At 43.8% G+C, this 24,349-nt stretch overlaps 3 protein-coding genes across 5 annotated transcripts; 2 read left to right on the top strand and 1 right to left on the bottom strand.

Moving 5' to 3' along the window:
• Positions 1 to 814: 814 nt before the first annotated feature.
• LOC120666269 (glycine-rich RNA-binding protein 2, mitochondrial-like) lies at positions 815 to 3,972 on the bottom strand. Of its 3 annotated transcripts, none has more exons than XM_039946083.1 (5): positions 3,824 to 3,972; positions 2,581 to 2,701; positions 2,416 to 2,484; positions 2,215 to 2,321; positions 815 to 1,584 (listed from the first exon to the last, which is right to left on the bottom strand). In XM_039946083.1, exons 2-5 carry the CDS (start codon positions 2,687 to 2,689, stop codon positions 1,078 to 1,080), a joined length of 792 nt encoding a protein of 263 aa, XP_039802017.1. In that variant the 5' UTR covers positions 2,690 to 2,701; positions 3,824 to 3,972; the 3' UTR covers positions 815 to 1,077. The 3 variants fall into 3 exon arrangements, with proteins under 3 accessions (XP_039802017.1, XP_039802018.1, XP_039802019.1); XM_039946084.1 differs by having other exon boundaries at positions 2,581 to 2,698; positions 3,818 to 3,963; XM_039946085.1 differs by having other exon boundaries at positions 3,827 to 3,942.
• Positions 3,973 to 4,149: 177 nt separating this feature from the next.
• LOC120666271 lies at positions 4,150 to 7,605 on the top strand. Its single transcript, XM_039946086.1, has 3 exons — positions 4,150 to 4,482; positions 7,004 to 7,160; positions 7,235 to 7,605. Exons 1-3 carry the CDS (start codon positions 4,249 to 4,251, stop codon positions 7,387 to 7,389), a joined length of 546 nt encoding a protein of 181 aa, XP_039802020.1. The 5' UTR covers positions 4,150 to 4,248; the 3' UTR covers positions 7,390 to 7,605.
• A 1,710-nt stretch (positions 7,606 to 9,315) lies between these two features.
• LOC120666272 (protein SPIRAL1-like 3) lies at positions 9,316 to 13,223 on the top strand. The gene is made up of 4 exons (XM_039946087.1): positions 9,316 to 9,472; positions 10,697 to 10,938; positions 11,737 to 12,045; positions 13,139 to 13,223. The coding sequence occupies exons 2-3, from the start codon at positions 10,720 to 10,722 to the stop codon at positions 11,821 to 11,823; spliced, it is 306 nt and encodes a 101-aa protein (XP_039802021.1). The 5' UTR covers positions 9,316 to 9,472; positions 10,697 to 10,719; the 3' UTR covers positions 11,824 to 12,045; positions 13,139 to 13,223.
• The last annotated feature ends 11,126 nt before the right edge of the window (positions 13,224 to 24,349 follow it).

Below are 24,349 nucleotides of genomic sequence, written 5' to 3'. Positions count from 1 at the left end.
ATACTGATACACCATTGTTGGTGTTCTTCGTTGGATTTTTCTTCCTTTTTTCTTTTGTTGTTGTTGTTCCAATCAGGAGCAGATGGATAGGGATTGAAAAGTACTCCCTTTGTCCAAAAAAGAATTCAATTCTCACTTATCGATAAGTCAAACAGTTTAAACTTAGGCTAAATAAAGTTATATAAAAAAGTAATATTCATAATACAAACTAAGTACCATTAGATCATTTGTAGAATATATTTTTATAATAAATTTATTTGGAGAATAAATGCTAATACTCTTTACTATACATTTGGTTAAACTAAAATTATTTGATCAGCACAGATCCTATAATTGTATTCTTTCGTCGACAGAGGAAGTACTGGATTGGTGCTGACTGCAATATCTACCGGGCAACATAAGGATCTCGTGTAGTCGTGTGTCATGTCTCAGACGAATCCATGTTGAGGAGGTGAAGTTGAAGACGAACTCTACGAATCGTGGATCAAAAGGAACGTCCATAATTCTTCCACGTTTAAATGTTAAAGAAAATTCTTACTATGCTGGCTCACTCTACTAATATGCTAATACCACCGCACTTGCTAATTAAGGCCCAAAACAAGAACACTGGCCATCACAAACACTTTCTAATTCCAACTTGGAACTCACAAATGATTGACACTTACCAACAAGATCAACCTTGAGTAGATAAGCAAATCTTACAATATACGCAACTGATGGGTGAGCTCTAGTGATATTAGGCACCAACTCTAATTTTTTTTTCCTATTCTAGAAAACAGAATTTCAGACAGCATAATAAATCAAGCTAGATAGATCAGCGGCACCAAGGCATAGCACTACCAAAAGACCTTAAAGCAGGAATGTTTGCCAGAGGCGCAAACACTAAACAGAGCAAGTCAAAATAAAGCACACTTCGATAGTCTGTTCAACACAAAGTGCTCGTTCCGTTATTTAGACAGAAGAGACCTATAAAGTTAACAGAGAAACACCAGCCACTGCAGATTGTCCTGGAATCTCATCCGGATGATCATTCACCGCATTTTTACTGGTACGCTAGGGTAGCTTGGAGGACAAAAACTAGGCCCTTTTGTCGGCATAGTTGTCAGGCTCGTCGTCATCCTTGAACATATCTTGCATGATTTCATCATTCTTGTTGCTGCTGAAGCTGCCACTAGCAGGTAACTCATCACCACCACAGGTGCCACTGGGAGCACCGAATCCACCAGCAGGGTTTCCAAACCCACTTTCACCACCGAAGTTGCTGCCAAAGCTGTCGCCACCTCCAGCAGCAAAATTGCCGCCAGCTCCACCTGCAACTCCACCACCCCCATAGCCGCCGCCACCCCTGTTGCCATAGTTGCCACCACCATAGCCCCCGCCGCCGCCGCTACCATAGCCCGCACCGTACCCTCCGCTGCCATCGTAACCACCGCCACCACCACCAAAACCACCGCCGCCATAGCCTCCACCACCAAAACCGCCGCCGCCATAGCCACCACCACCAAAACCGCCGCCGCCACCAGCCCGGAAACCACCTGTCTTCTCAGTAGCATGGTTAACCCTTATGTTCCTTCCATGGAGATCCTGGAACCAGCAAGAATTAATCACATAGGAAAAACACTTAAAAAATAAAAAGATAAAAATCACATCAATTTTCGTATGGTGAACTGATTTCAAATGACCGACCAAAAGATCAAACAATAAATCAGAGCAAATAATATGATCCATTTCGAACATACATTAACAGTTTAATATACTGCATCAATGGAAGTTGAATGGTCAATGCAAAAAAGTGGAAGAAAAAACAAGTACAGCATCATAATGAAACAATTCCATTCATGACTGAATATCACAGTTTTATTAACATTGAACGAGTATCAAATTACAGCTGCCCAAGCCAAAACTTCCTGGAAATTATATATAATAGCAGCACACATTAACTAACTGCTCCTTGATACTGATATAACCATAGACTATGAACAAAAAAAACATAAATTTCAATTGGAATATAATGCACAAAAAAATAAAAATGATATTGGGAAGAGAGCTAGGATTAGGAGAACCTGAGCAGAGGTTTGCCTAAACTAAGGTTAATGGTGCAAATTAATAAAATTTAGTTGGTTATAGACAAATCATCCTTGCTGAAACATGATGAAATATTGTTACCATGCCAATCGAAAGGCAGATAATAAAAACTATCAAGTATGAACTAACCTGTCCATCCATGGCAGTGATGGCAGCTGAAGCCTCCTCAGATGATGTGTAAGTTACAAAGCCAAAACCTCTGGATCTTCCAGACTCACGGTCCATGATAACCCTAGCTGGACAGATTGAAGCATATCTAGTCAGTGAAAAGTAGAGCAAAGACAGGCGCAGAAAAAAAAAGAGCCACGAAGAGTGCGAAGGGCATGGTACCTTCAATAACCTGGCCATAATTTGCAAAGGAATCTCTGAGACTCTGATCATCAGTGCCATAAGAAAGCCCTGAACAACATTTTACAGGCATCAGGAAAAAATGGAGCAACAGAAAAAGATTGAGAAGTAAGCAGATGAGCATATAAATTATTCACAGGCCAGAACCTCCAACAAAGAGCTTAGATGATGACATGCATCTGATTGCTTGATAGATAGAAGGATTTGAGCTAGTGGCTTTCTTGAGAAGGCCACCAAGCTTATTAGTCAGTGCCATAGTTACAAACTGCAACAGGAAGATCTTAGTGTTAGCAACAGACATGTAGTACATATAGCAAATAATAAAGGAGAAGCTTTGAGGTACTTTTGTATAATATGTATACAAGAAAATAGATGTTCCAAACACCAATTAATTGAATGGATAGCTTAAAATTTGTTGAAAGCATGTTTTTTTTTATTTTAACTCTAAAAAATTGAACAAGCATTATGACATTTGAGAGAACAGCAAATCAGGGTGGGGAAATAAGATTTCAAACTCATGGAGAAGCTAGGCTTCATCAGTAGCGTAGAAAAGCAATTTCTCCAACTAATAAAGCAAGAACCACCAAAAATCCATGAATCCTCTGAGGTCATATGAGATAAATAGCCACCAAAACTATGAAGAACTACGACAACAGTCAAAAGTTTCCACAAACATCTTGATTTTTGAATCTGGAACAACTCAACTTGGTATGGATCTTAATTTTTTTATTCGATTCTATGGAACATTGATCTTCTGAGTAAATCCTTATAAAAAACAACATTAGAAACAGGTAACTTCTGGCCTTACATGGATCATGACTCAGAGTTACCAAATCTATGACATTTCTTATATCCAAACATTGTAACAGAAAGAATACAAATTATGCACAAACGTTATAAGAGCATCCATCAATTGCGGCAGCAAAATGGAGCATCCATTGGCCCTGGCAAGACCATATGCTATCCGGGGGAGCAGATGAGCCCGACCGCAAAGATGCGCTAGACGACAGCTTCATGCACTCTTACCACAGGAAACGCCAACGAGTAACCTAGCGTCAAGTTAATCACCCAAAGCAAAAGCGCGACGCCACAAAGCGAGGGCACCAACCAGAGATCGGTTCCCACCACTCAGCCATCCACGCAAACCCTAAACCCCTCGCCGCGGATGGCCACCGATACAACGATAAGCGGCAGCATCTCCTGGTCCACCCTACTCGCCGACCGTCCCCAACAACGACGCATCCACCAAAAATCCTCAAGAGAAAACAAAAAAAAAACGCGGATCACCACCGCGCGCACCATTCCACGCGACGGATCGCACCAACCCGACCGCAAACAAGCTACAGAATCATGGATTTTTAGCCGCTAGGGTTTAGGCGCTTACCTGAGGAGGAGGAGGAGGGGGCGAGAAGGGTTTAGGGGAGAGGAGGCGGCGGCGACAGCCGAGGGTGCGGGGGAGGAGAGGGAGATATAGGGCTCGCGGGGGCGTCCTCCACCGTCGGATCGGCGCGGGCGGGGGCGGATCCAGCCGTCCGATCGCATTGACTTTTCAACGCCCGCGGGTGGGCGCCGGATATTTCCGTGGGGAGAGGCGGCCACGGGAGCCGACTGCGTGGAGCGGCGATGACACGCGGGGCCCACGCGTGAGGTGGTCCCGGGTGTCAGTGCCCTGGCGGGGCTGTCCCTCGTCCGCGATTTCGGGCAAACCTCAGGGGCCAAAGCGCAAAAGGGGAAGGAAAGGGGAAGCTAAGCCGAGGCGAGCCCAGGTAGGCGGCGGAGGCGGACTCCGCCGAGATCGGCGGCGGGGAGGGGATCATGGCGGCGCAGAGGGAGAAGTCGGCGGCCGCGGCGTCTCCCTCGTCGGAGCCCGGCGCTCCGGCGGCGGTGGCGGCGTCGGGGGAGCGGTGGGGCGCGGCGATCGGGAACCTCGGGGAGCTGGGCGCCAACGTGGACGCGCTGCAGAAGCTGCTGGCGCGGAAGGCCGTCTTCGTCGACGAGGACATCTTCTCCAAGGCCTCGCTCGCCGCCGACCAGGCCCGCACCATCAAGGTATGGTATGCGGCGTGCTCCCCAGTCCCCGCCGGGCGTCCTTGAAAGGCAGAACCCGCAGGCGAGAAAGCAGTCCTTGAGCTGGGTGTGATTTTGGGTGTTCGAATCATTCGGCCCTTTTGGCAGGCATGGGTTTAGAGAGCTAGCAGGAAATTTTTGGTACCGAGTCCAATCAAATGGAACTTGGTTGTTTTGAGGGGATGCAAAAATTGATTGGTAAAACTGAATGCTAAAATCTGGTACTCCCACTTTTGCCAATGGGACTTCTCAACTTTCGTCATTGCTGTAGAATTGTGCTGGGCTTGACACTAAGATTTTGCACTCCATATACAATCTTGTTGTTTTAGTGCCATATGCCAACAGTGACATGATGTTTCGGTACCTTGAATGTAAAGATACATGGATGTCTTTTGTCAAAATGAGCATTTATGGCCTGGATTTTGGATGTAGTGGCTTGATGAACTATCACAAAAATCAGGAGAGATGGATTTATGTGTCCATCTTTAGGATAGCCAGCTTTACATGGTCACGGGTGCGGCTGTGCGGGTGTAGGTGAATGATTCGGCAGATTCTTTGGGGACATGCCAAGTATCAGTTGGATCTGACACGGGTACTGGGTGTCTGACTCAGCAAATCAAATTAGGGCACGGGTGTCCGGACAACACACGACATGTTCATCCTTTGTAGATATATAAATGTGTGCATCTACCTGATACTATTGACACTAGCTCTCAACTTTTGCTCCTCTGAGTTTCACATAAATTGTCAATTTTGATAATATGGAAGACATTACATAATCTCCAGAGTCCATAAACTGAAGTTCATGCCATGCTAATGCTGTGCTAATTTATTAAACTCTATTGTGAGATTGTAGGTTATGCACCTTAATCGGAGTCTGTTGAAGCATAAGCTTAAGGCATCAGTATTTGGTTGCTTTGTTCTAAAATCATCCTTTTCTATATTGAGTTTAAAATAAAGTTAGTTCCTTTGGAGTGCCGGACATTTATACATTTTGGGTTCTCCATAGCAATAGTAATTGATAGGGCTTTTTATTAATAGCTATTAAAGTTTGTGTCGTTTAGTGCATCTGTAGTTATAAATCTGGTGTCTGCAGCAATGTGCTATACTAATTTTAACTAGTTGTTATGAAACAATGTATGGTACAAAACCAATGCATGTTATTTCCCTGATTTGCATGTACTTTGAGATTTATTTGTATCCAGAGGAACTACATAAATGTGAATTTCATTGACCATTTGACTCTGCTGCACGCTCAGCCGCTCAGGTAGAATCTGTATTTAGTGCCTGTTTGGATGAGCTAAAGTTGAGTGCTAAACTTTAGCACCTATTAGCACTCATACTTCCATCTAAAGTTTTTGAGTCTTAGCTAAAGTGTAGCCCACCCCATTAGCACTCATGTTTGGATAAGCTAGTGCTAAAGTTTAGCACTTTGAGATTCTAGCACTTTGAACCATCACAAAAAACAGGAAAGGTGGATTTATGTATCCATCTTTCGGATAGCCAGCGTTACATGGACACGGGTGCGGGTGTAGGCGACTGATCTGGCAGATTGTTTGGGGACATGCCAAATATGAGTTGGAATTTGACACGGGTACTGGGTGACTCAGCAAATAAAATTAGGGCATAGGTGTCTGAATAACACATGACGTGTTCATCCTTTGTGGATGTATAACGTGTGCATCTGTTGATACTATTGACACTAGCTCTCAACTTTTGCTCTTGTGATTTTCACATATACTGTTAATTTGATAATTTGATAATATGGAAATTACATAATCTCCAGAAACAGGAGTCCATGCTATGCTATTTTGTTGAACACTGTTGTGACATTGTAGGTCATGTACCTTTGTCTTTTTTGTGTTCTATCACAGATAGCTTAGAGTCCTTAACTCAAGCTTATAGCAATGAAATCCAGCCTATATCAACTTAATTGGAGTCTGTTGAAGAATAAGCTTAAGGCATCTGTATTTAATTGCTTTGTTGTAAAATCGTCCTTTTCTATATTGAGGTTAAATTGAAGATAGTTCCTTTGGAGTGCAGGACATTTTTACATTTTGGGATCTCCACAGAAATAGTAATTGATAAGGCCTTTTTATTAATAGCTATTAAAGTTCATGTCGTTTAGTGCATGGTATAGTTATAAATCTGGTGTATGCAGTAATGTGTTATACTAATTTTAACTAGTTATTATGAAATGGTGTATATGGTACAAAACAAAAGCATGTTATTTCCCTACTTTGCATATACTTTGAGATTTGTAAAGTATTCATATTCAGAGGAACTACATAAATGCGGGGGCTTCCCCCGCTGTATAGCTTCCAAGAAAGAGGAACTACATAAATGCAAATTTCATTGACCATTGACTCTGCTGCACCTGAATCCATATTTATCCTAGATGGGGAAATAGGTCATGTTTGTTGGTTTTCTGGCTTCAAGTTGACCCGAATCCATATTTATCCTACATAAGTTATCTAAGTTTGTACTTGTTGCTGTGGATTAGGTTCTTGACCAGAGGGTTCAGTCTCTGGAACGCGAACTCGATGCTGCCATTTCTGCTGCAGCTCGAGCTCGTACAGAGAAACGCCAGGCTGAAGCTGCCCAACGAGCCGCAGAGTTACGGGCACAGGAGGTCACAAAGGAGTTGGAGAACACTGCAAGTATGTACTGTCCTGTTTCTACAGTGCATTTCCGAGAACTGAATGCTGTCTTTGATCACGATTACATCTTGCAGGAGTGTTTGAGCTACACATGGAGGAGCTGCGGCTGAAGCAAGAGGAGATTGCAAAGAAAGATAGTGATATCAAGGTGTTAGAAGCAATAATACGAACCCTTAGTAGCAAAGATGACACTCTTAGCAGCAGAGATGACGATGGATCCAGCGAATAAATGCCATACACTGGGAGCAGGCTAATATCAAGTATCTCAACGTGTGTTTATGATCATATTTCTTTTTCTGGGTTTGAGCCCTTCTATCACTCAGATGGCTGTAAATGGTATTAACAAGATTGAAATTCAGAGAGGTATCTGATGGAACATATGCACCAATTGGTTCCCTTGTTTATAGCAATATACTAATGATATGTTCACCGCCACTTTTGGACCTGTGCATAATGGTTCATCTGTCATTATCTGTACGAGGAAGAGAGAGATGAGACTATGAGAGATCTGTTGTGCTGCTACCTTTTTCTACAGGAGTTGTCCCCCCCTCTTCATTAGTTGGGTTATATTATTGAACTCAACTGTAGATTACAAAGGTTGAAGGATCAGGCATCATAATCATTATGATGTTTTGATTTACCTGGTTATTTATGTGTTTGTGTATGATCCCCTTTTGCCCCCCTTTTTATTCTTTTTTTTCCTTGAAATGTACTAATTGACTTTTGACGTTGAGCAGATGGAGCCTCCATCCATTCGATCACTATGTCAAGCGCGTGAAATGTGCCTTCAGCATGATCAAGGAATTAGTCATTCAAATTCCAAAACAGAAAGAAAAAGGGAGCAGAAAAATTCAACGCACAATTTTTGACAACTTTATATCATCAGAGAAGAGGGAGAGAGGCACGCAGGAGCTAAGTAAAAACAAATTTGAAAAGAAAAAAGTAGCAAAGGTAAGCTGTATTGTATGTATGCTCTAATTTTCTTTCCCACTGAAAAGAATAGAGACTAAATTTTGTTGGATCAAGTAACCATCTTCTTGTGCTCCTGGCCCCACGAGCATCTAGCTCTCCTAATCCACCGAATCCAGCTGCAACCAGTCACCTTTCAATCTTTCGTCATACCCACCTGATGCAAAACGGCAACCTGAATGCACCCAAACAGTAGGGCCTCTGGCCATCAAATCTATAGCAAAGAAGCTAGGACAATGAACGTGCTCTTATGTGTGGCCATAAAAGCCTGAATAGAGCAACAAAGCTGTGTTAGTTTCTTTTAAGTCCTCACATATAAAAAATCTTTAAAACGTTTTCTTTAGAGTTTATGGATCTACTAGTAGGTGAGAAATTGGGAAAAAAAGTTGAAGCTGCATTTTTTTTACTCCAAACATTACACACTGTGGCAGTATACATCCAAGCATAGAAATAATCATTTGTGTGGTGTTCTATTAGATTGATGGGTACAAACCAAGAAACCATTGCAGCTGTTATTTCAATGGTTGTTGATTTAAAATGTAGACTTTGGCAAGCAAACAAACGACAATTGTTAGAGACGGTGTTCTGTGAGTGGCAGCTAAAATAGAAGTGATCTGATTCAGATGGCCGGTAATTAGTAGGCTCTATACTTTACAAATCAAAATATGGTTCAATTACAATCCATATAAAAATCCTTATGGCACAATGTCACCTAGCTCTACTGGTCAATCAAATCCACCACAACCACTCTTCATTGACCCACCCATTGCCCTACATCATACCCACCTCTGATTGTAAACCATCACCCTAATGCACCTGACAATGGGGCCTCTAGCAGGTATACTCTAATGCATCAAATCACATTGCAAAATTCCACAATAAACTTGACTTTGTGTGTGGCCGAGATAGAGATCACACTAACAAAACGTAATTAGTTTTTAGTCCTTACTTACAAAACATTCACAGGTATAGATAGCCATCTACATCCAAATCCAAACATGAAAAGCACGCGGAATATGCACAAACAAGTCAAGAAGCAGTCTTTCATCACATCACTAAATAAGTTTTTGAGCTGAAAATAAATAAACAAAAAAGCAGGCTATAAATCATCAATCACCATTACCCCCCGGTTACCTTGTCAACATCAACTGCACAGCACCGGAATCTGATTAGTGGTAACTCGAGGGACTGTATCGAAAAAGCTCCCCCCACTAAAATAAGGCGCGGCGAGCCAGCCAGGGGAGGCTCCCCCCCTCCGTGCCTTCCTCACCTGCGGCTCTGGGCGGCGAGCAGCGGCGGCTGCGGGATCCCCCGCCTTCCCCTGCCCAGATCCGGCCACCGAGGTGCGTGATCTCCCCGAATCTAGCTGCCCCACGAGCTCCGGCGCCGATCGCGGCCGCCATTCCCCGAGATTCGGCGGGGATTTCCCCGCGAAACTCTTGGCGGTTGGGGCGGCCTGATGCCGCGTTCCCGGCGCGCTGGGCCGCGGGTTTTTGAGGTTGCGCGAATTGGGGGGTAGGTTCTTGTGGCGCGTCGGCGTCTGAGCCTTGCGTCCGTCTAGCTGCCTCCGGCGGTGTGATCTGGCACCGCGGCGCGCTGATTCAGGCCTTGGTGTGGGCAATCGCGCGCTGCGCGGTCCGGTTCATGCTCGAGCTTGCTGATCCTGTAATCTGCCATGGTGGTGTTCTCCGATCTGTTGCTCGGTCCGCTGCGGCTCCACAGTTGAGTACCGTGAATTGCGCACCGGAGATTAGGCGCAGGGATCCCGCGAAGCGAATCTGTTCCTTGGGTGTTACGGTTTCTTTAAGAAGAATGGCAAGGGGGTTCTGTTTGTCGGTGGTGACGAACCACGCTCCATGGGATTTAGTATTTGAAGTTTTGAACTTCGGAGAGTAACTTTACGCAATTGGCGTCGCGCGTGTCGCTATAGATGGGGGATTTTGTAGTGCCATCTATGTGTCGTTTCCTGCCGCTGCCAATGGCTTACCCATCAGGGGGAAGTTGAGGTGGATACATCAGTGGGCTGTACTGGACCAAGTTTCTTTAGTTGGCTTGCACTTTTCTCTGGACCAATAATTGAGCAAATCTTGTGGCACTAGCTTGGTACTGTTTCTTGTATAAGTGATTCGACGCCATTGCTTAAAAAGGAAGGAAGCGGAAGTAGCAAGCTGCAGACAAGTATCAATTTCCCTTTTAGATTGTGTCACAGTCATATGGATTATAGTGTCTTAGGTTGGGTAAAACTGATGGTTCATCCCGTGGTCAAAAGTGTTCCTCTATTACTACTGGTGTTTAACTACTCTTGTTTACCTAAATATTAGCTAGCTTGTTATGCACCAAAAGTGTTCCTTTGCTTAGGAAATTGAGTCAGTAGTTGCCAACATCTTGAAGTCCTTCACTTTATTGATGATGAAGTGCTTGTAGGGTCGAACAAAACTAACGCCAATGGAAATCCTTTTTTTGTTTTAACCATGAATGCTATCTTTCGGATTTTATAATCATGCTGCATGCGCTTTTTGGGTCCTCTGGGAATAACAGTATCCTTTTAACTCAAACTAATTTTGCAGAGTAACTGACAAACTTCTGTAAAATGGGCCGTGGTGTTAGCAGTGGGGGTGGTCAGAGTTCCTTGGGCTACCTCTTTGGTGGTGATGAAGCTCCAAAATCAGCTGAGAAGCCAACACCTGTTCAAAAGCCTGCACCTCCCTCCACTGCTGAGAAACTAAAAGATATCCCAGCTGGTATTCAAAGTAGTAAAGCAAACAATTACATGAGAGCTGAAGGTCAGAACTGCGGAAATTTCCTTACGGTCAGTATTCAATGACTTATGAACTTTTTAATTATGCAATTTTGGTCTAGCAATTGAGTGTTGTGCAGGCGGGGAAGAAAAAATTTATATTCGTTGTCATACATAATTCGCACTTAGCGTATGATCTAGAAGTACTCGTTTAGGTTTAGGGTTTGCAGCAAGTACCCTTGAGAATGTGATTGCAGTGCTGTGTTCAGTTACATTTATATGAAACATGGTTACATTGACAAGCTCTCTGTGCTGACCTCACCCTTTTTGTACTTTTGTGTTTAGCCATTTTTCACTCTGGTAGAGGACATCATAGTAAATCACTGACGAATATAAGAGGCCAGATCCTCCTTGTTATTTGATACTATAGCCATAAATATTTGTAACATTTTATCACAATCATAGCTGTTAAATCCTAGTATGCCATTAATATCAGTTAGAATAATCTCTGTCGCCTGTTGTTATGTGGTTTGAACTTTTAACAGGAGCTCGACTTTTGGGTTAGTAATGCTTTGTGGTAACCCAAAACATTCAAGTTTCTTCACATGTAAATGAAAATGTCTTGTGCTGATGCAATTTGCATGAATATATCTGCTGAGTAAATTGCATGAACACTTCTACTGTGGTAGTGAATACTTTGTTAAAATGCCTTATATATGGAAACCAAATGTTCATGATCATTTATTTCAAACAGGTTGTTTGTTAATGTACTTGTTTGTGGCTGAAATGCACAATGGCATCTACAAAATCTGTACGTATCATGAAATATTTGTGCATTTTATGCTTAGTAGCTGCCGTGCAATGCTGCAGGACCGTCCGTCAACCAAGGTGCAAGCTGCTCCAGGTGGTGGCTCTTCACTCGACTATCTTTTCAGTGGTGGCAAGGATGGCAAGTGATGCCACCTTCTATTAGTTCAGCCATGAGCTTGGAAGAAAGGTTCCTGCTTAACAAAAAACCTTGTGTTCCCATGAGTAACTATCAAACTGGTCATGGTATGTATGTTGCTGGGATTGCTTGTATGTGTGCATGCGTTTGTGTGTGTTGTCTGTCGATCAGCAGCTACTGGTACTAAGAGCTGACCTCTATCCTTGTTGATGGAATTGGGTGTTACGGCTATGTTGATGTCGGTATCCTGTAGCAGGGATACTCACTCCTACTGCAGCAAGGCAGGACTCGCGTAGTCATCCGTAACTACGCCATAAGGGGCGGAGCAGTTGGGCTCCACGAGTCAGGCTCTTACCTCACCGGGCCAAGGGCCCCGGACCCGTTCTCCGCTCTGGGACGGGTCCGGAGACGCCACGTGTCCCAGAGGAGAGGAAGCTCCGAGCCAACAGCCGATGGCTCGGACCCCCATAGGGGTCCGGGACCTCCCGCGTCCATCAGGACCATCCACGCGCGTAGAACCAACATACCGCCGGGGGGGGGGGGGTTCGGAGGCGCCACGTGTCCCGCAGGCGCGGACACGGGAGCGGGTCTTCCGCTGGAAGACTCGCCCACTCATCGCATTCAATGCGGGCGGTTGAGGCGTGCTCTGCCACCGCGGCACGCGGGGCAGCCTTTGTTAGGCCTCACTGTAGACCGCATATTACCGAGGTACACAGTGAAGCCGCATGCGCCGCATCCGCGCAGAGCCTGTCTGCCGCATTAAATGGATACGATGGCACGACACTTTTCCATCATACCGCCTACGCCGCAAACTACACGCCCCGTTTAGCTACGCTGCAGGCAACGCCGCAAGCTACACTCTAGCGCCGTATCGACAAGACAGGGCATGGGTATGCTGGACGGAGGATTCCCAGGAGCAGAGCAAGGAAATCCAGAAATGAGATCTTCTTCGCCTACAACGCCATAATGTATGAACAATATGTTATTTTATACTACATCGATTGGGCCCACCTGTCGGGGACCCAACGGCCATGTACGCGCCTCCCTTGAGATATAAAAGGGAGGCGCTCGCTGCAGATTCTCAGACTCACTCTGGACTCAGCACTAGACACGCCAATACTCTCAACCTTTTGAGAGCGCAAGTAATACGACACACAGTGGACGTAGGGTATTACGCTCCGGCGGCCCGAACCACTCTAAACCTGCTGTGTTCATCGCATTCTCCCACCAAGATCGAACTAACCCTAGCTAACCCCCGAGTACTCACCCTCTGGGTTTAGGCGGGTGTACTACGCCACCCGGCTGTGGGTTTGCACACCACGACAGTTGACATTATTGTGAGTGATATTTTGATGTATAAAACTGTTCTCCAAGTTGTGTCGTATTGAAAATGTGTGCTGTTTAATGCTCACTGGTGTACTAAAGTTGTCCAGAGTTCTGTCCAGCTTCAGAAACTTCTTCCTATACAGGTGAGGGTGAGGTGATAGATAAGTCACTGCGTAGATGTTGAGCTGCAGTAGATGAATGTGCAATATTTTCTTGACCAAAGTCTAACGAAATAATCGCATGATATCGTACTATGGTTATCAAGTTATTCATCATTCGGTGATTTGACAGATTTTATTGAACTTCTATTTTTTTCCTATTTATTTTCTTGTAACTTGGGTATTTTTACCTTTTTAGACTAGCTTGCTATGACTTGCTTTAGGTTGCAGAACTTAGGTTGAGGTGACCGTAGTGATGTGGCACTTGGCTCTAATTAACGTGGGTTAGTGTGCATCGTGTTGACAGTTGAAATTGGCAAATACCAAGGTTGACCGGTCAAGCTTGTGTAGTTCGAGTAGATTTAGATTTGTAATTAGGAATATTTTTATAAATCAACTCGTGAAGGGGTAGGACTTTCCTGGTCTAGAAATATGAAGGCTAAGGCCGATTGAAGGTAATCTCAATTGTTGCAATACAAATTTCACTTAACTTTTTATCCTCCAAACCCTAGATTTTCTAACCCTGTTTCTGTTCTTCCCGCGTCTCTATGGCGTTTGAACTTTGAAGGCATTTCTGAGCGGTCTGCCGATCTCAGGACAATCCTAGCTCCATTAGCTCCGACGGGTCCCTCCCAAGATCGTGGTTTTAGGTCTTCGCAGTCCCCCTGAAGGAACTGGTCTGACCGGTCTATTCAACCGATCTGACCGGTCAGCGCAGATGGGCTGTTTCTGAAGATCATACGCGATCCACGCGTTCTAGCGCATTCGTGTGTTGACAGATTTGTGTCAACATAGTTTTTAGTGACTCGACTAGGGAAGAAGAAATCACCATCGATGAATATGGCAGGTAAAGATTAAGACAACACGAAGGTCGACCCAAGAATATCGTCGACGTCGAGTACAACGACATGGAAGAAGAGAAGCGCCAAGCCCTGGAGGCCCGTCTCAAGGAACTTGAGGCAGAGTGCAGGAAAAAAGATGGCCTCATGCTTCGAAAAGATTCGGCAAGGCATGGTCGAGAAGGAGAAATTCATCATGACGACGCTCCCATCTAAGGTAACAAGTGATGTAAACATCTCATCTCCTAGCGTGGTTGATCAATTCGCATCCATCTTAGGTGATAAGATGAATGATTCACAAAAATTCTTACACAAATTACTTCTTAATCTTGTTGGGCAAGTGGAAACTTTGAATAAGGGCAAATATGTAGATCATAGTTTTTGCACTGAAACCATTAAAAGGTGCAATTCATGAGAGATCACAGTTCTTGCACTTAATCTTGTTCATCGGCTACACTAGCATCTGCATCACAATCATTGAATGTAATGCTGACAACTATTTTGCAGGACAAACACCACCACCACAATCAGTACAGCCGAGTTCGGCTAAACCGGTCAGACCGGTCCAACAGATCGGTCGGACTGGTGTAATGGTGGCCAGCTCGGAGACACTAGCACCGCTTGCATCGATTCCTTGTTCGGCGGGCCCTAGTCGAACGAATGAATTGGTTAATTTTGAGCCTCCATATACCACTAAAGTGTACATTGTGCTGCCTATTCCTCCGCAAGGATCGGGTGTCCCTCATAGACCAATTCCGGATGATGTGTTCAATTACTTGTTGAAGCACGCACCTTTTAGCTTTGTACGGACAATGGATGGGGGTCTCCGCGTCCCCCTCACACGATTGTCGATGCCGCTCCACACCATGCCGAAGTGTTGAAGATTTTCCGATGAGCCACCAAAGCTCCAAGGGGCCGACAGACCGAGATAGAAGTTTGGTTCACTTTAGAACTAGCACACAAGGCACAACACCTTGCTCTCTCTCACTCTCTCATGATCTAATCTAGCACTAACACTCTCAAAGATGTGCTAAGGTCTAAGGATGTGATCAATTGGCACTCTTGTGGCTTGGAGCTGTTCTTCAGGGTACATGTGACTTCTCTCAACTCTAACAACTCCATAAGCTGTTGCTAGCCGTTATGCTGTCAGTGCACTAAGCATCGGTTAAATCGGTCAATTGCATCGGTTTAACCGGTCACACAGAGTTCAAAATAGTAGCCCTTCGACTTCTGATAGCCTCCTGCTGCTGACGTGGATGCACCAATGGTTGCACTGATCTAACGTCAGTTTAACCGGTCCTGAAGGCTTGTTCTCCTACTGCTTGACATGCTCTTGGCAATGGCAACACGAATGCACTGACACCTCTTGTTTGCACCGTCGGTTTAACCGGTGCCTCTATGACTTCTTCATTTCATCGCCGCATCACCTCAGCAATGCACCGACTTCTAGTAGTGTGGGTTCAATAGGTTCTACTGGGCTTCTTGCCGTAGCAACTCCCAATGCACCAACCAAGCACCGACCCGTTATATTTTGATGCTGTCGGTTCAACCGGTCACCTATCTTCTGATGAACTCATCCAAATTGATATTTCTTTGAGTTTTTTCATCCTTTCTTGCTTTGCCAGGCTTTGTACTTCATCCTTGGGACCTAAAATCATTTGCTTGACATACTTGTTAGTGAAAGGTACTTGATGTCGACTAGAGGGGGGGTGAATAGTCAAAACTGAAAAATTAAACACTTAAAACAATTCTGTTAGTTACCTTCGGAGTTTCCAGATATTTGTCCAGAATCTCTCGAAGTTTCCAAAGATTCCGATGAAATGTCCTGAGATTCCGAACAAATCAACTGAACTAAATCTCGACTACTCAAACCTCAACCAAAAGTGGATCTTGTAGTTTTCCAAGGTTTATGATAACTTTTCTACCGCTTCTCTTCAAATACCTGCCATCAAAACCTCTCGAACAAGTAGATCAAGAGCAAACCCTAGAGAACAAGTTTGAACCAAGAACTTCAACAAATCTTAAGAAACGAGCAAGAGTACACAGAGATTTGCTTACCGAAGTTTGGTTCCACTAAACCTATGTCTCCGTTGAGGCACCCAAGAAGAACACTTACTTCTTGAGCTATCTAGCCTCTGCTTAGCAACCAAGGTCACTAAGGATACATACTCAATCTCGTAGACGTACAAACTTTAGGGGCACACCACAATCTTGGGTGCTCGACGGGCAAAGTCTAGCCGGCTAGGAGCTTGAAGATCCAAGAGTAACAAACACGAAATCCATCGGCTTGACCAAGAATGAGGTGCTCAAGAGATGGGAAATCACTTGCTCTCCCAACAATTTTCCTTCAGTCCTCTCACCAAATCTTGAATGGAAGTCAAGGAGGAGTGAAGTTAGGGTTCTTGAATGCTCAGGACAATGGGAGGCATGAGTTAGGTCGGAGAGAGTTATTGTGAAGGGGGTGAGGGGGTATTTATACCTCAGCCCTCAAAACTAGCCGTTGTGCTGTTAAATTCTGAAGATTCGAGAAATTCGGAAACTTCGAACACCAAATCTCTGGAGACTCCAGAAATGTCCGGATACTCTGAACATCTGGAAAAACTTCCAGATATTCCAGACTTTTTTGTAGAACACACTCTAAAGATATCCCACGTGATGTGCAAGTGTGAAAGGCCCTTGTTTGATTTTGGTAATTGAGTGACAATTTAGGTGGACTAATAAGTGTTCATGTTGAAATACACAGGTGATTAGTCCACACAAAGACACTAGTATGAGCAACATGTGCCATGGAGGAGAAATGGCTAAGGGTTGATGCTATGCTCATATAGTGTGATGAAGGAACTCATTGCATATGAGACATGATATGGAGTCGTGTGGCTAGATGGAGAAGATCAAGACAAGGCTTTGCGTCAATGGACCGGTTGCAAGTGTGAAGGGCAAGTTGGAGGCTTTGAAGCGACAAACCGCATGTGGCAGGGAAGCTTGAGCAAAGACTTGGCGCCAATGGACCAAGGCAATGGTGAAGAGCAAGTTAAGTTGAGATCGATGAACCAATAGGTCACATGATGATGTGAAGTGGATCATATCATTCAACGAAGATCAAGCCAAGTGTTGACTCATGATGATGATCAAAATGTTTGATGGAGGTTGGTGCTTGTGTGGTATCAACACTTGAGAAGATGAAATGGAATGCGCAAGACAAAGGTATAACTTGTAGGGCATTTCATTTCACCGGTCAAAGGTTGTGTAGAGAAGTGCATGACCGGATTTAGGATAGATGGTCGTACTATCAAGAGGAGCAAACTTGTTTGCATATCGGTCATCTAGTGTCACTTGGAGCAATCTAACTTTGCGATATGTTAGGATTGAGTGGCGCCGTGAGAGCAAGTGAAAATCCTTTGAAGAATGTTTGTGACAATGCTAACTAAGGCTTAAAGGTGTCGATCATCCTATGGGAGATCATTTGGAGTTGTCATGGTTTGCAAAAATGGTTTTTGTTGTGCTCCTAACTATGGGTTGGATCTTGGAATGGAATTATGGATTGATCCATTTTGTTTTGGATCTTTTACTCAGTTGGGTTGTGTAGTCCTCTGAATAAGCTTTCCATAGAGTCCAAGATCACCTAATTTGGACATCGGAGCTAAGAGTTATGGCCGCCTTACCGAGGACCATTTCTGCTAGAAATGTACCTGCGGACGGTCCGCTTTAGTATGGCAGACGATCCGTCATTGTCATGTTTGAGCTCGAACAGAACCGTTCTTGGCTCTAGGTGGTGGTCCAAATTGTACTATGGACTGTCCGGCCCTTGGGGGCGGACCGTCCGCCTTTAAAATCTGAAACGGGCGCAGAAACTTGGTCTTTCTGTATTGGGTGTTCAAATGAACTGCGGACTGTCCGCCATTTGTGAGGCTGTAACGATCGACTCCGAGAAGCAGTTATTGAGGATATAGCCATTGGGTTTGATATGGCGGACCGTCTGGGCCCTGTGGGGCGGACTGTCCGCGAAAACTCTGTTTTCACGGGATTTGAGTGTAACGGCTAGTTTGGGGCCTCCCACTATAATTAGAGGTGGTGGCCGGCCATTTGAGAAGTTGAGCACCTTGGGGACTTGGTGTTCTTGTGTGAGAGTTCTTGAGAGCCCTCCAACTCACTGGTGTTTAGAGCAAATCATATCCGCTAAGTGAGAGAGCGATTCTAGTGCGTTGCATTGAGAGATTGCAAGAGTTTGGCACTAGGTGATCGAGGTGCAAGCCGGTGTTGCTTGTTACTCTTGGAGGTGGCCACCTCCTAGATGGCTTGGTGGTGTTTCTCCATTGTGAAGCCCGCAAGAAGATTGTGCGGTGCTCTGGAGAAGTGATTGTGAGGGGTATTGTGCTCACCCGCGGGAGCCGCGAAGAGCAACTCTAGTTGAGCGAGACGCAAAGAGCAACAAGTGGTCCGGCCGGATCATGTGCTAGAGCTCGGTGTGAGCACTCCACATGGGAGAGTGTGACTTGAGAGTCGCCACTAGCAAGAGGATCAGCGGCAATCTTGGAGCTTGTCTCAACGGGGATTAGCTTGGTGGCAACCAAGTGAACCTCGGCATAAAAATCACCGTGTCAATCTTGTCTCTCTTCTCGGTGGTTTGCATTCTCCAAATCACAAGCCTTGTATTTACATTCATATATATCTTGTGCTTGTGTAGTTGCTCTAGTGATTAGTTAGCTTGTGTAGCTTGCTAATCATCTTCTTGCTTGTGTAGCATACAAGTAAAGATCCTAGTGTAGCTAATTAGTTGCCGTGCTTAGTTTGTGTAGCTAAGTTAGTTTGAGCCCTTGGATTTGGATTGTGTAGCCTTATCCTTTGTGCATCTAGTGAGCTTAGGTTTGCTTTGTGCTTTTGCTCATTAGAATTGTGTAGGGGCTCCCCCGGTGTGTGAAGTACTAGTGCTTAGATTTGAGTGACCTTGCATTAGAATTGGTTAGATGAACTCTAGCTAGCCTAGCACTCCTATTGCTTTGTGTAGGATCTTTTGGAGGTGCCTTAGAGTTATAGTTAGATGGGTGAAGTTTTGGCTAAGCGAATAGTTTCAACTCCGCATAAGTTTCGGTTAGCCGGCGCAATTAGTTTTAGAAAGAACTATTCACCCCCCTCTAGTTTGCCATCTCGACCCTACAAAGTGCAAAAGTGTCTCTCATAGGTTTGTTAGATCATCTTGAGAACCTTTTCTACACAAGTCGATAGAATCCATGTCCCTCTTGATAGTACATCATTTCTAAACTCAATTTTAAAATATAAAAGAATTTAAATCCTCATGAATTTCTGCTTTTATCCTTCATTTCCTTTTTGGTGGTCACCTCCATGACTCAATTCATATATTCTTGCTGACACCTTCTTATCATTCTCAATAATATCATTAGTTCCACCAGCGTGCATCATTAATCAACCTAAACCCACTAAACGGGTCTATATGTTCTTTTAATCCCCCCTTTTTGATGATTGATGACAACACACTTGTGGCTCACAAGAGATAGATCATTTATGAACAAAGCAAGGGTAATGAAATCTGCCCCCTTAATGTGTGCAGTATGCATTGAATACACTAAGACTTTGACAAAAGTCAACTTTTGCACAAATTTAGAAAAAAGTCATCACACACCTGTAGTGGGGTGCCTATGTGTGTGCAGGAATTATGTGTGAGATGCAATATGACAGCTTATGTAAGGATGACAATGGACGGAAAAAATCAAGCCCCGTCCCACCCTTATTTCTATATTTATCCCATCCATTTCCGTATTTACAGAAAAATACGGAAATGGGACGGGAAGCGGAAAGAGGTGCATCCTGTCCATATTTGCAGGATCCAATTTTTATCCTGAATAATCCCATATTAGTCCCGTATTTATAAAATTTGAAAAAAAAAATATTAGACACACCGTATATCCTCTTTTTTTTCCTCAACATCATTTGGTACACTTCACAGGTTTAAACATAGGAAACATGAAGCCTTAATCATATTTTCAAAAAAAAAGCTCGCGCAAGAGAGTGTCTAGTGTTATATTCATGTGAGGTGAATAGTGATTACACAATAATGCATTCTGGTAAAGTTTCCTGTTCTTGCCCATTTCCGTAACCCGTATATCTTGTTTCCGCTCCCGCTTTCTGTAATAAAATATGGAAATGGAAGTGGTTGAGGGGTTTCTCCGTTCATTCCCGTCCGTTTTCATCCCCAAGTTTATGACTAAAAGACTATAAAACGAGTCCAATGACACACTTGTTTTCATCTCCAAGTTTATGCACTAAAAGACTATAAAACGAGTCCAATGACACACTCTTCGGAGTTTCCAGAGAAATGTTCGGAATCTCTAAAAATCTTCCGGACAATTCTTTGGATGCTCCGGAGAATCTGTCGCTTGATATCCTTTGGAAATGTGATATTGGTGACTCTCTCAATCATGTACATGATGTATGTTGCATAAGGAAGATGCTTCCTTGAGTCATCCGTCACTCGCCTTAGCTCATTCCACATATAGTCAAAGATATTGAACGAACGGCCTCCGGGAGCAAAGCGATTGAGCAGATTTACTACAAAGACATGCAGAGATGAAGTATCCCCTTTCTTGGGATCAATTGTCCATCGAAGCATGAAGTTGACATAATAATAATAGGGCAGAAAATCCTTGATCTTCCCTTCCCATGCAACAATAGTGTTGAAGTACATGAAGAGGCATCTGTTGGGCTTGAGCTTGATGCCGCCGGTTCAACCGGTCGCCTATCTTCTGCTGAACTCATCCAATTCGATATTACTTTGCTAGGCTTTGTACTTCATCCTTGGAACCAAAGATCACTCACTTGACATACTTGTTAGTACCGTGATCATGTTGTCACATAATCACCAAAATCACGAACAGGCTCGTAGCAAGTTTTTGACGCTCCGGTGCGAAATACAAAATGATGCCCCTAGATTTAGAAAACACAAATAACTAAAATATATTTAGATTTTATTACGTTCGACCTCGGGTTTGTCCTCATGCTAAGCCGCTAATTGCCTATTTGTCGATCATGTTGTTGTCATGCTACGTCGGTATCTTACATCGATCGAATGCAAGCATAGGTGTGTTCGCGACTCAAGGCTCTTTGGTGATATGTAGTATGCATTTGGCAGGCCGTAGAAAATTAGAAATTAACCTACACTTAGTTGAGCTAACCACTGATTAGGGGCCCTCAAATTTAGGGGCCTGGTGCCGTCGCATCTTTTGCGACATATAATATATACGACCTGATGATGAACTCACTATGTCAGAAAACCATATTAGTAACGGCTGTAAACCCTCGTTAGTGATGGCTGAAATACGCGTCACTAAACTTTCGTCACTGATGTGAACCACATCGGTGACGTGCAAAAACCCGTCACTAATGACTCTCATTAGTGACGGCTGTTTAGGTATACGTGTCACTAATAACTCTCATTGGTGACGGTTGTAGAATACATGCGTCACCATTGTCCAGAAAAGGTGACGGCTGTAGAATTTGCGCATCACTAATGAGTAGAAAAGGTGACAGCTGTTATTTTGCGCGTCACCAATGAGTAGCAAAGGTGACGGCTGTTGTTTTGCACGTCCCAATTTTTGCATATGTACAACTGAAATATTGACGCCTACACAATAAAGATGTCCAACCGATTCCACATTACTCATTGATTCTACAATTCACATCTTCGACATATGGCAAATAGATTATTCACAGAAATAAAGTATACAAGGTGTCACAAACTCATCTACTTAGTGCCACATAGATTCACTTCATACAGAAGTAGATAGGTTCACAAAGTCATAACTTAATGCTCTAGCTAGTTGTTTAGTTCAAGGAAGCTGGATTGGTATAATGGAACTCTCCCTTCTTGTTGATGACTTGGGACAATATGAAGCCGGCTTGTTCTTCCCTAATGCTGCACAGTTTTTCATCTAGTGGATCGGTGGGCACTTCGAAGTTCTGCATGTTAAGGGAACAAAATCACCCATCAAGACTAAGACTTTAGACATAACAAGATATATGTTCAATATGGATAAACCCAAGAATCATAAGGGCATTTACATCACACAACATTCTCAGAAAATGAGCATCTAAATAAACTATAACATCTAAATAAATGGATATATACCATCTGAACCCTTTTTGTTTACAACTTTAGGACAGCAAAACTACACTCAGGATTTAGATAAATTAACTCCATCTTGAATTTTAATGCTAAATGAGAAACACCGTAAGTTGGCAAAATACTTTTGCAAATACTAATTGTTCAGTGACAGAACTTTTGTTAGCTATGACCTTTTCGTAACATCAACTCAGCAAGGAAGGCACAAGTACTTATTTCTAAACAAAAGACAGGATAAGCTATAATTTCTAAAAAGAAAGAAAGCAGCACACAATCTCTCAAATACTTATCAATCAGTCCCTTCTCGAATTCTGACCATGCCGTTGGATGTTTGCTTTCTAGTAGTTCCTTCATGGTCATTCTGCAAAAAGGGAAGTCTGAGAATGTGATAATAAACACCAGCTCAAGGACATGCATATAAGAAACTAAAAAGAAAGATATGCAACCAAGGGAAAAAGGCTCCTTGTACTTGCCTTCTTATTGTGTTCATTCCACGCTGGAGAAGTATGTTCTGTCATCCAAGACCCATGAGCTACCAAATATAACAACATTGATCTATTATTTCCACCAGTTCTTTTCTTGAAAAGGAAAACAATCTTACTATTCTGTCTATCTCAAAAATGAATCGAATCATTGGGCTGCAAAAGAACAGACATAGACCACTCAATTCAGATCAAAATTCTTTAAATTCTGTTCCACAGAAGCAGATGAAAATGCTTCACTCCTATTTGTAAAACAGCATATAACCTCACAATGTGCGAAATGACCAAAGCGAAATATATCAAGAATTTTAATCAAGGAACCATGCCAGTTTATATATCAGTCCACAAGAAGGAAAAATAATATCATCCAAAACGAGGGAAAGTTCCATTGAATCTGTCTATTCTATAACTGATGATGTGGTCTATGTTAAGCCAGATGCCTAGCAAAGTATAGTTTTCTAGGGCATCGGGCTTGCAACCATGCATGCTTAGTTATCATCTAAGAACAGGTATAGTTTTTTAATATAACAAATATGTAAACCTAGAGAAACAAGCACCAGATACCTGTGGCCTATTTTCCAATTTCATTTCAGTGAGTCAAAACCAGATGGTTGCTGGCTTGTTACTATTATACAGGCTGAGAACATCAACGAGGTGTTGAAGCACTCATAGTCTAACAAATTAATGATTAATTGCACATTTGACTATGCGTCAACAGATTTATAGAAAATGCCCCTCAATTCGCAACCCAAGCCATTTACTTATGAGCATAAGCTGAAACAACGATGATCCAACTACAAAGCCATAGTGATTATGCAGTACCCCTATCAGAAACATTTACACAGAAATTCACAAACTATCGTGGTGATTTGGGGTCAGATGCAGACGGGCGATTCCACGATCAACCAGGCGTCATGATAGATCTAGGTTGAAGCAGAGCGAATCAGTTTCATCAGATGGGGTTTTGGGAACTGGTACCGTCGGCCCGGAAGATCGGCAGTAGCCGCAGGTCGTGCAGCGCTGGCCGTAGTCAATCACCACCTACTCGCCCCGTCTCGCGCACCACCGCCGCTGCTGGCGCTGTTGGCCATCACGCGGGCCTGGTGACTCGTCGTCGCGCCGGAGCAAGGAGGAGCGGGGAGGCGAGGGAGGGGAAGATGGCTCAGCGCCGCCGCAGCGGGGGAGGGTGCCGGCACGGAAGGGCGCGCCGCCGCGACTCCACGCCGATGTAGCGACCCCTAGCCCCGCGCCGCTGCTCCAGCCACAGATCTAGGCCGATACGCCGCTGCCCCGCAATCGTGCTATAGATCTAGGCCGCCGCGCCAGATTTTGGGTACAGGAGAGCAGGGGCAGCCATCTGTACAAATAGATATGCACAAGTGAGTGATGGCTAAGACAGATTTTGGGTAGTGCACGAAAACGAGTATAACGGGAAGCACATAGCTCTAAAAATTCTCAAAATTTACAGGAACATCCTTTAGGTTGTTAGGCACAACTTTTCTAGTCAACTCAAGAGCGATCAGAGCCTAAGAAGGTCCTATCCTTATAGTTTGCTGTGCTGTCAGCCCAGAATTTTCAGTGACCAGAGAGCTAGTAAA

The sequence above is a fragment of the Panicum virgatum genome, chromosome 3N (genome assembly GCF_016808335.1).
Source record: "Panicum virgatum strain AP13 chromosome 3N, P.virgatum_v5, whole genome shotgun sequence".
NCBI classification, from domain to species: Eukaryota; Viridiplantae; Streptophyta; class Magnoliopsida; order Poales; family Poaceae; genus Panicum; species Panicum virgatum.
This window is presented reverse-complemented; position numbering and strand designations above follow the sequence as displayed.

Bases quoted from the DNA above. Each gene is read 5' to 3' on its own strand.
- LOC120666269 (XM_039946083.1), bottom strand. From the start codon at position 2,689: ATGGCACTGACTAATAAGCTTGGTGGCCTTCTCAAGAAAGCCACTAGC. The intron at 2,322-2,415 runs GTACCATGCCCT...CAATCTGTCCAG, and splicing joins TTATGGCCAGGTTATTGAAG to CTAGGGTTATCATGGACCGT. The intron at 1,585-2,214 runs GTTAGTTCATAC...TGCTGGTTCCAG, and splicing joins TCACTGCCATGGATGGACAG to GATCTCCATGGAAGGAACAT.
- LOC120666271 (XM_039946086.1), top strand. From the start codon at position 4,249: ATGGCGGCGCAGAGGGAGAAGTCGGCGGCCGCGGCGTCTCCCTCGTCG. The intron at 4,483-7,003 runs GTATGGTATGCG...GCTGTGGATTAG, and splicing joins ACCAGGCCCGCACCATCAAG to GTTCTTGACCAGAGGGTTCA. The intron at 7,161-7,234 runs GTATGTACTGTC...TACATCTTGCAG, and splicing joins GGAGTTGGAGAACACTGCAA to GAGTGTTTGAGCTACACATG.
- LOC120666272 (XM_039946087.1), top strand. From the start codon at position 10,720: ATGGGCCGTGGTGTTAGCAGTGGGGGTGGTCAGAGTTCCTTGGGCTAC. The intron at 10,939-11,736 runs GTCAGTATTCAA...GCAATGCTGCAG, and splicing joins ACTGCGGAAATTTCCTTACG to GACCGTCCGTCAACCAAGGT.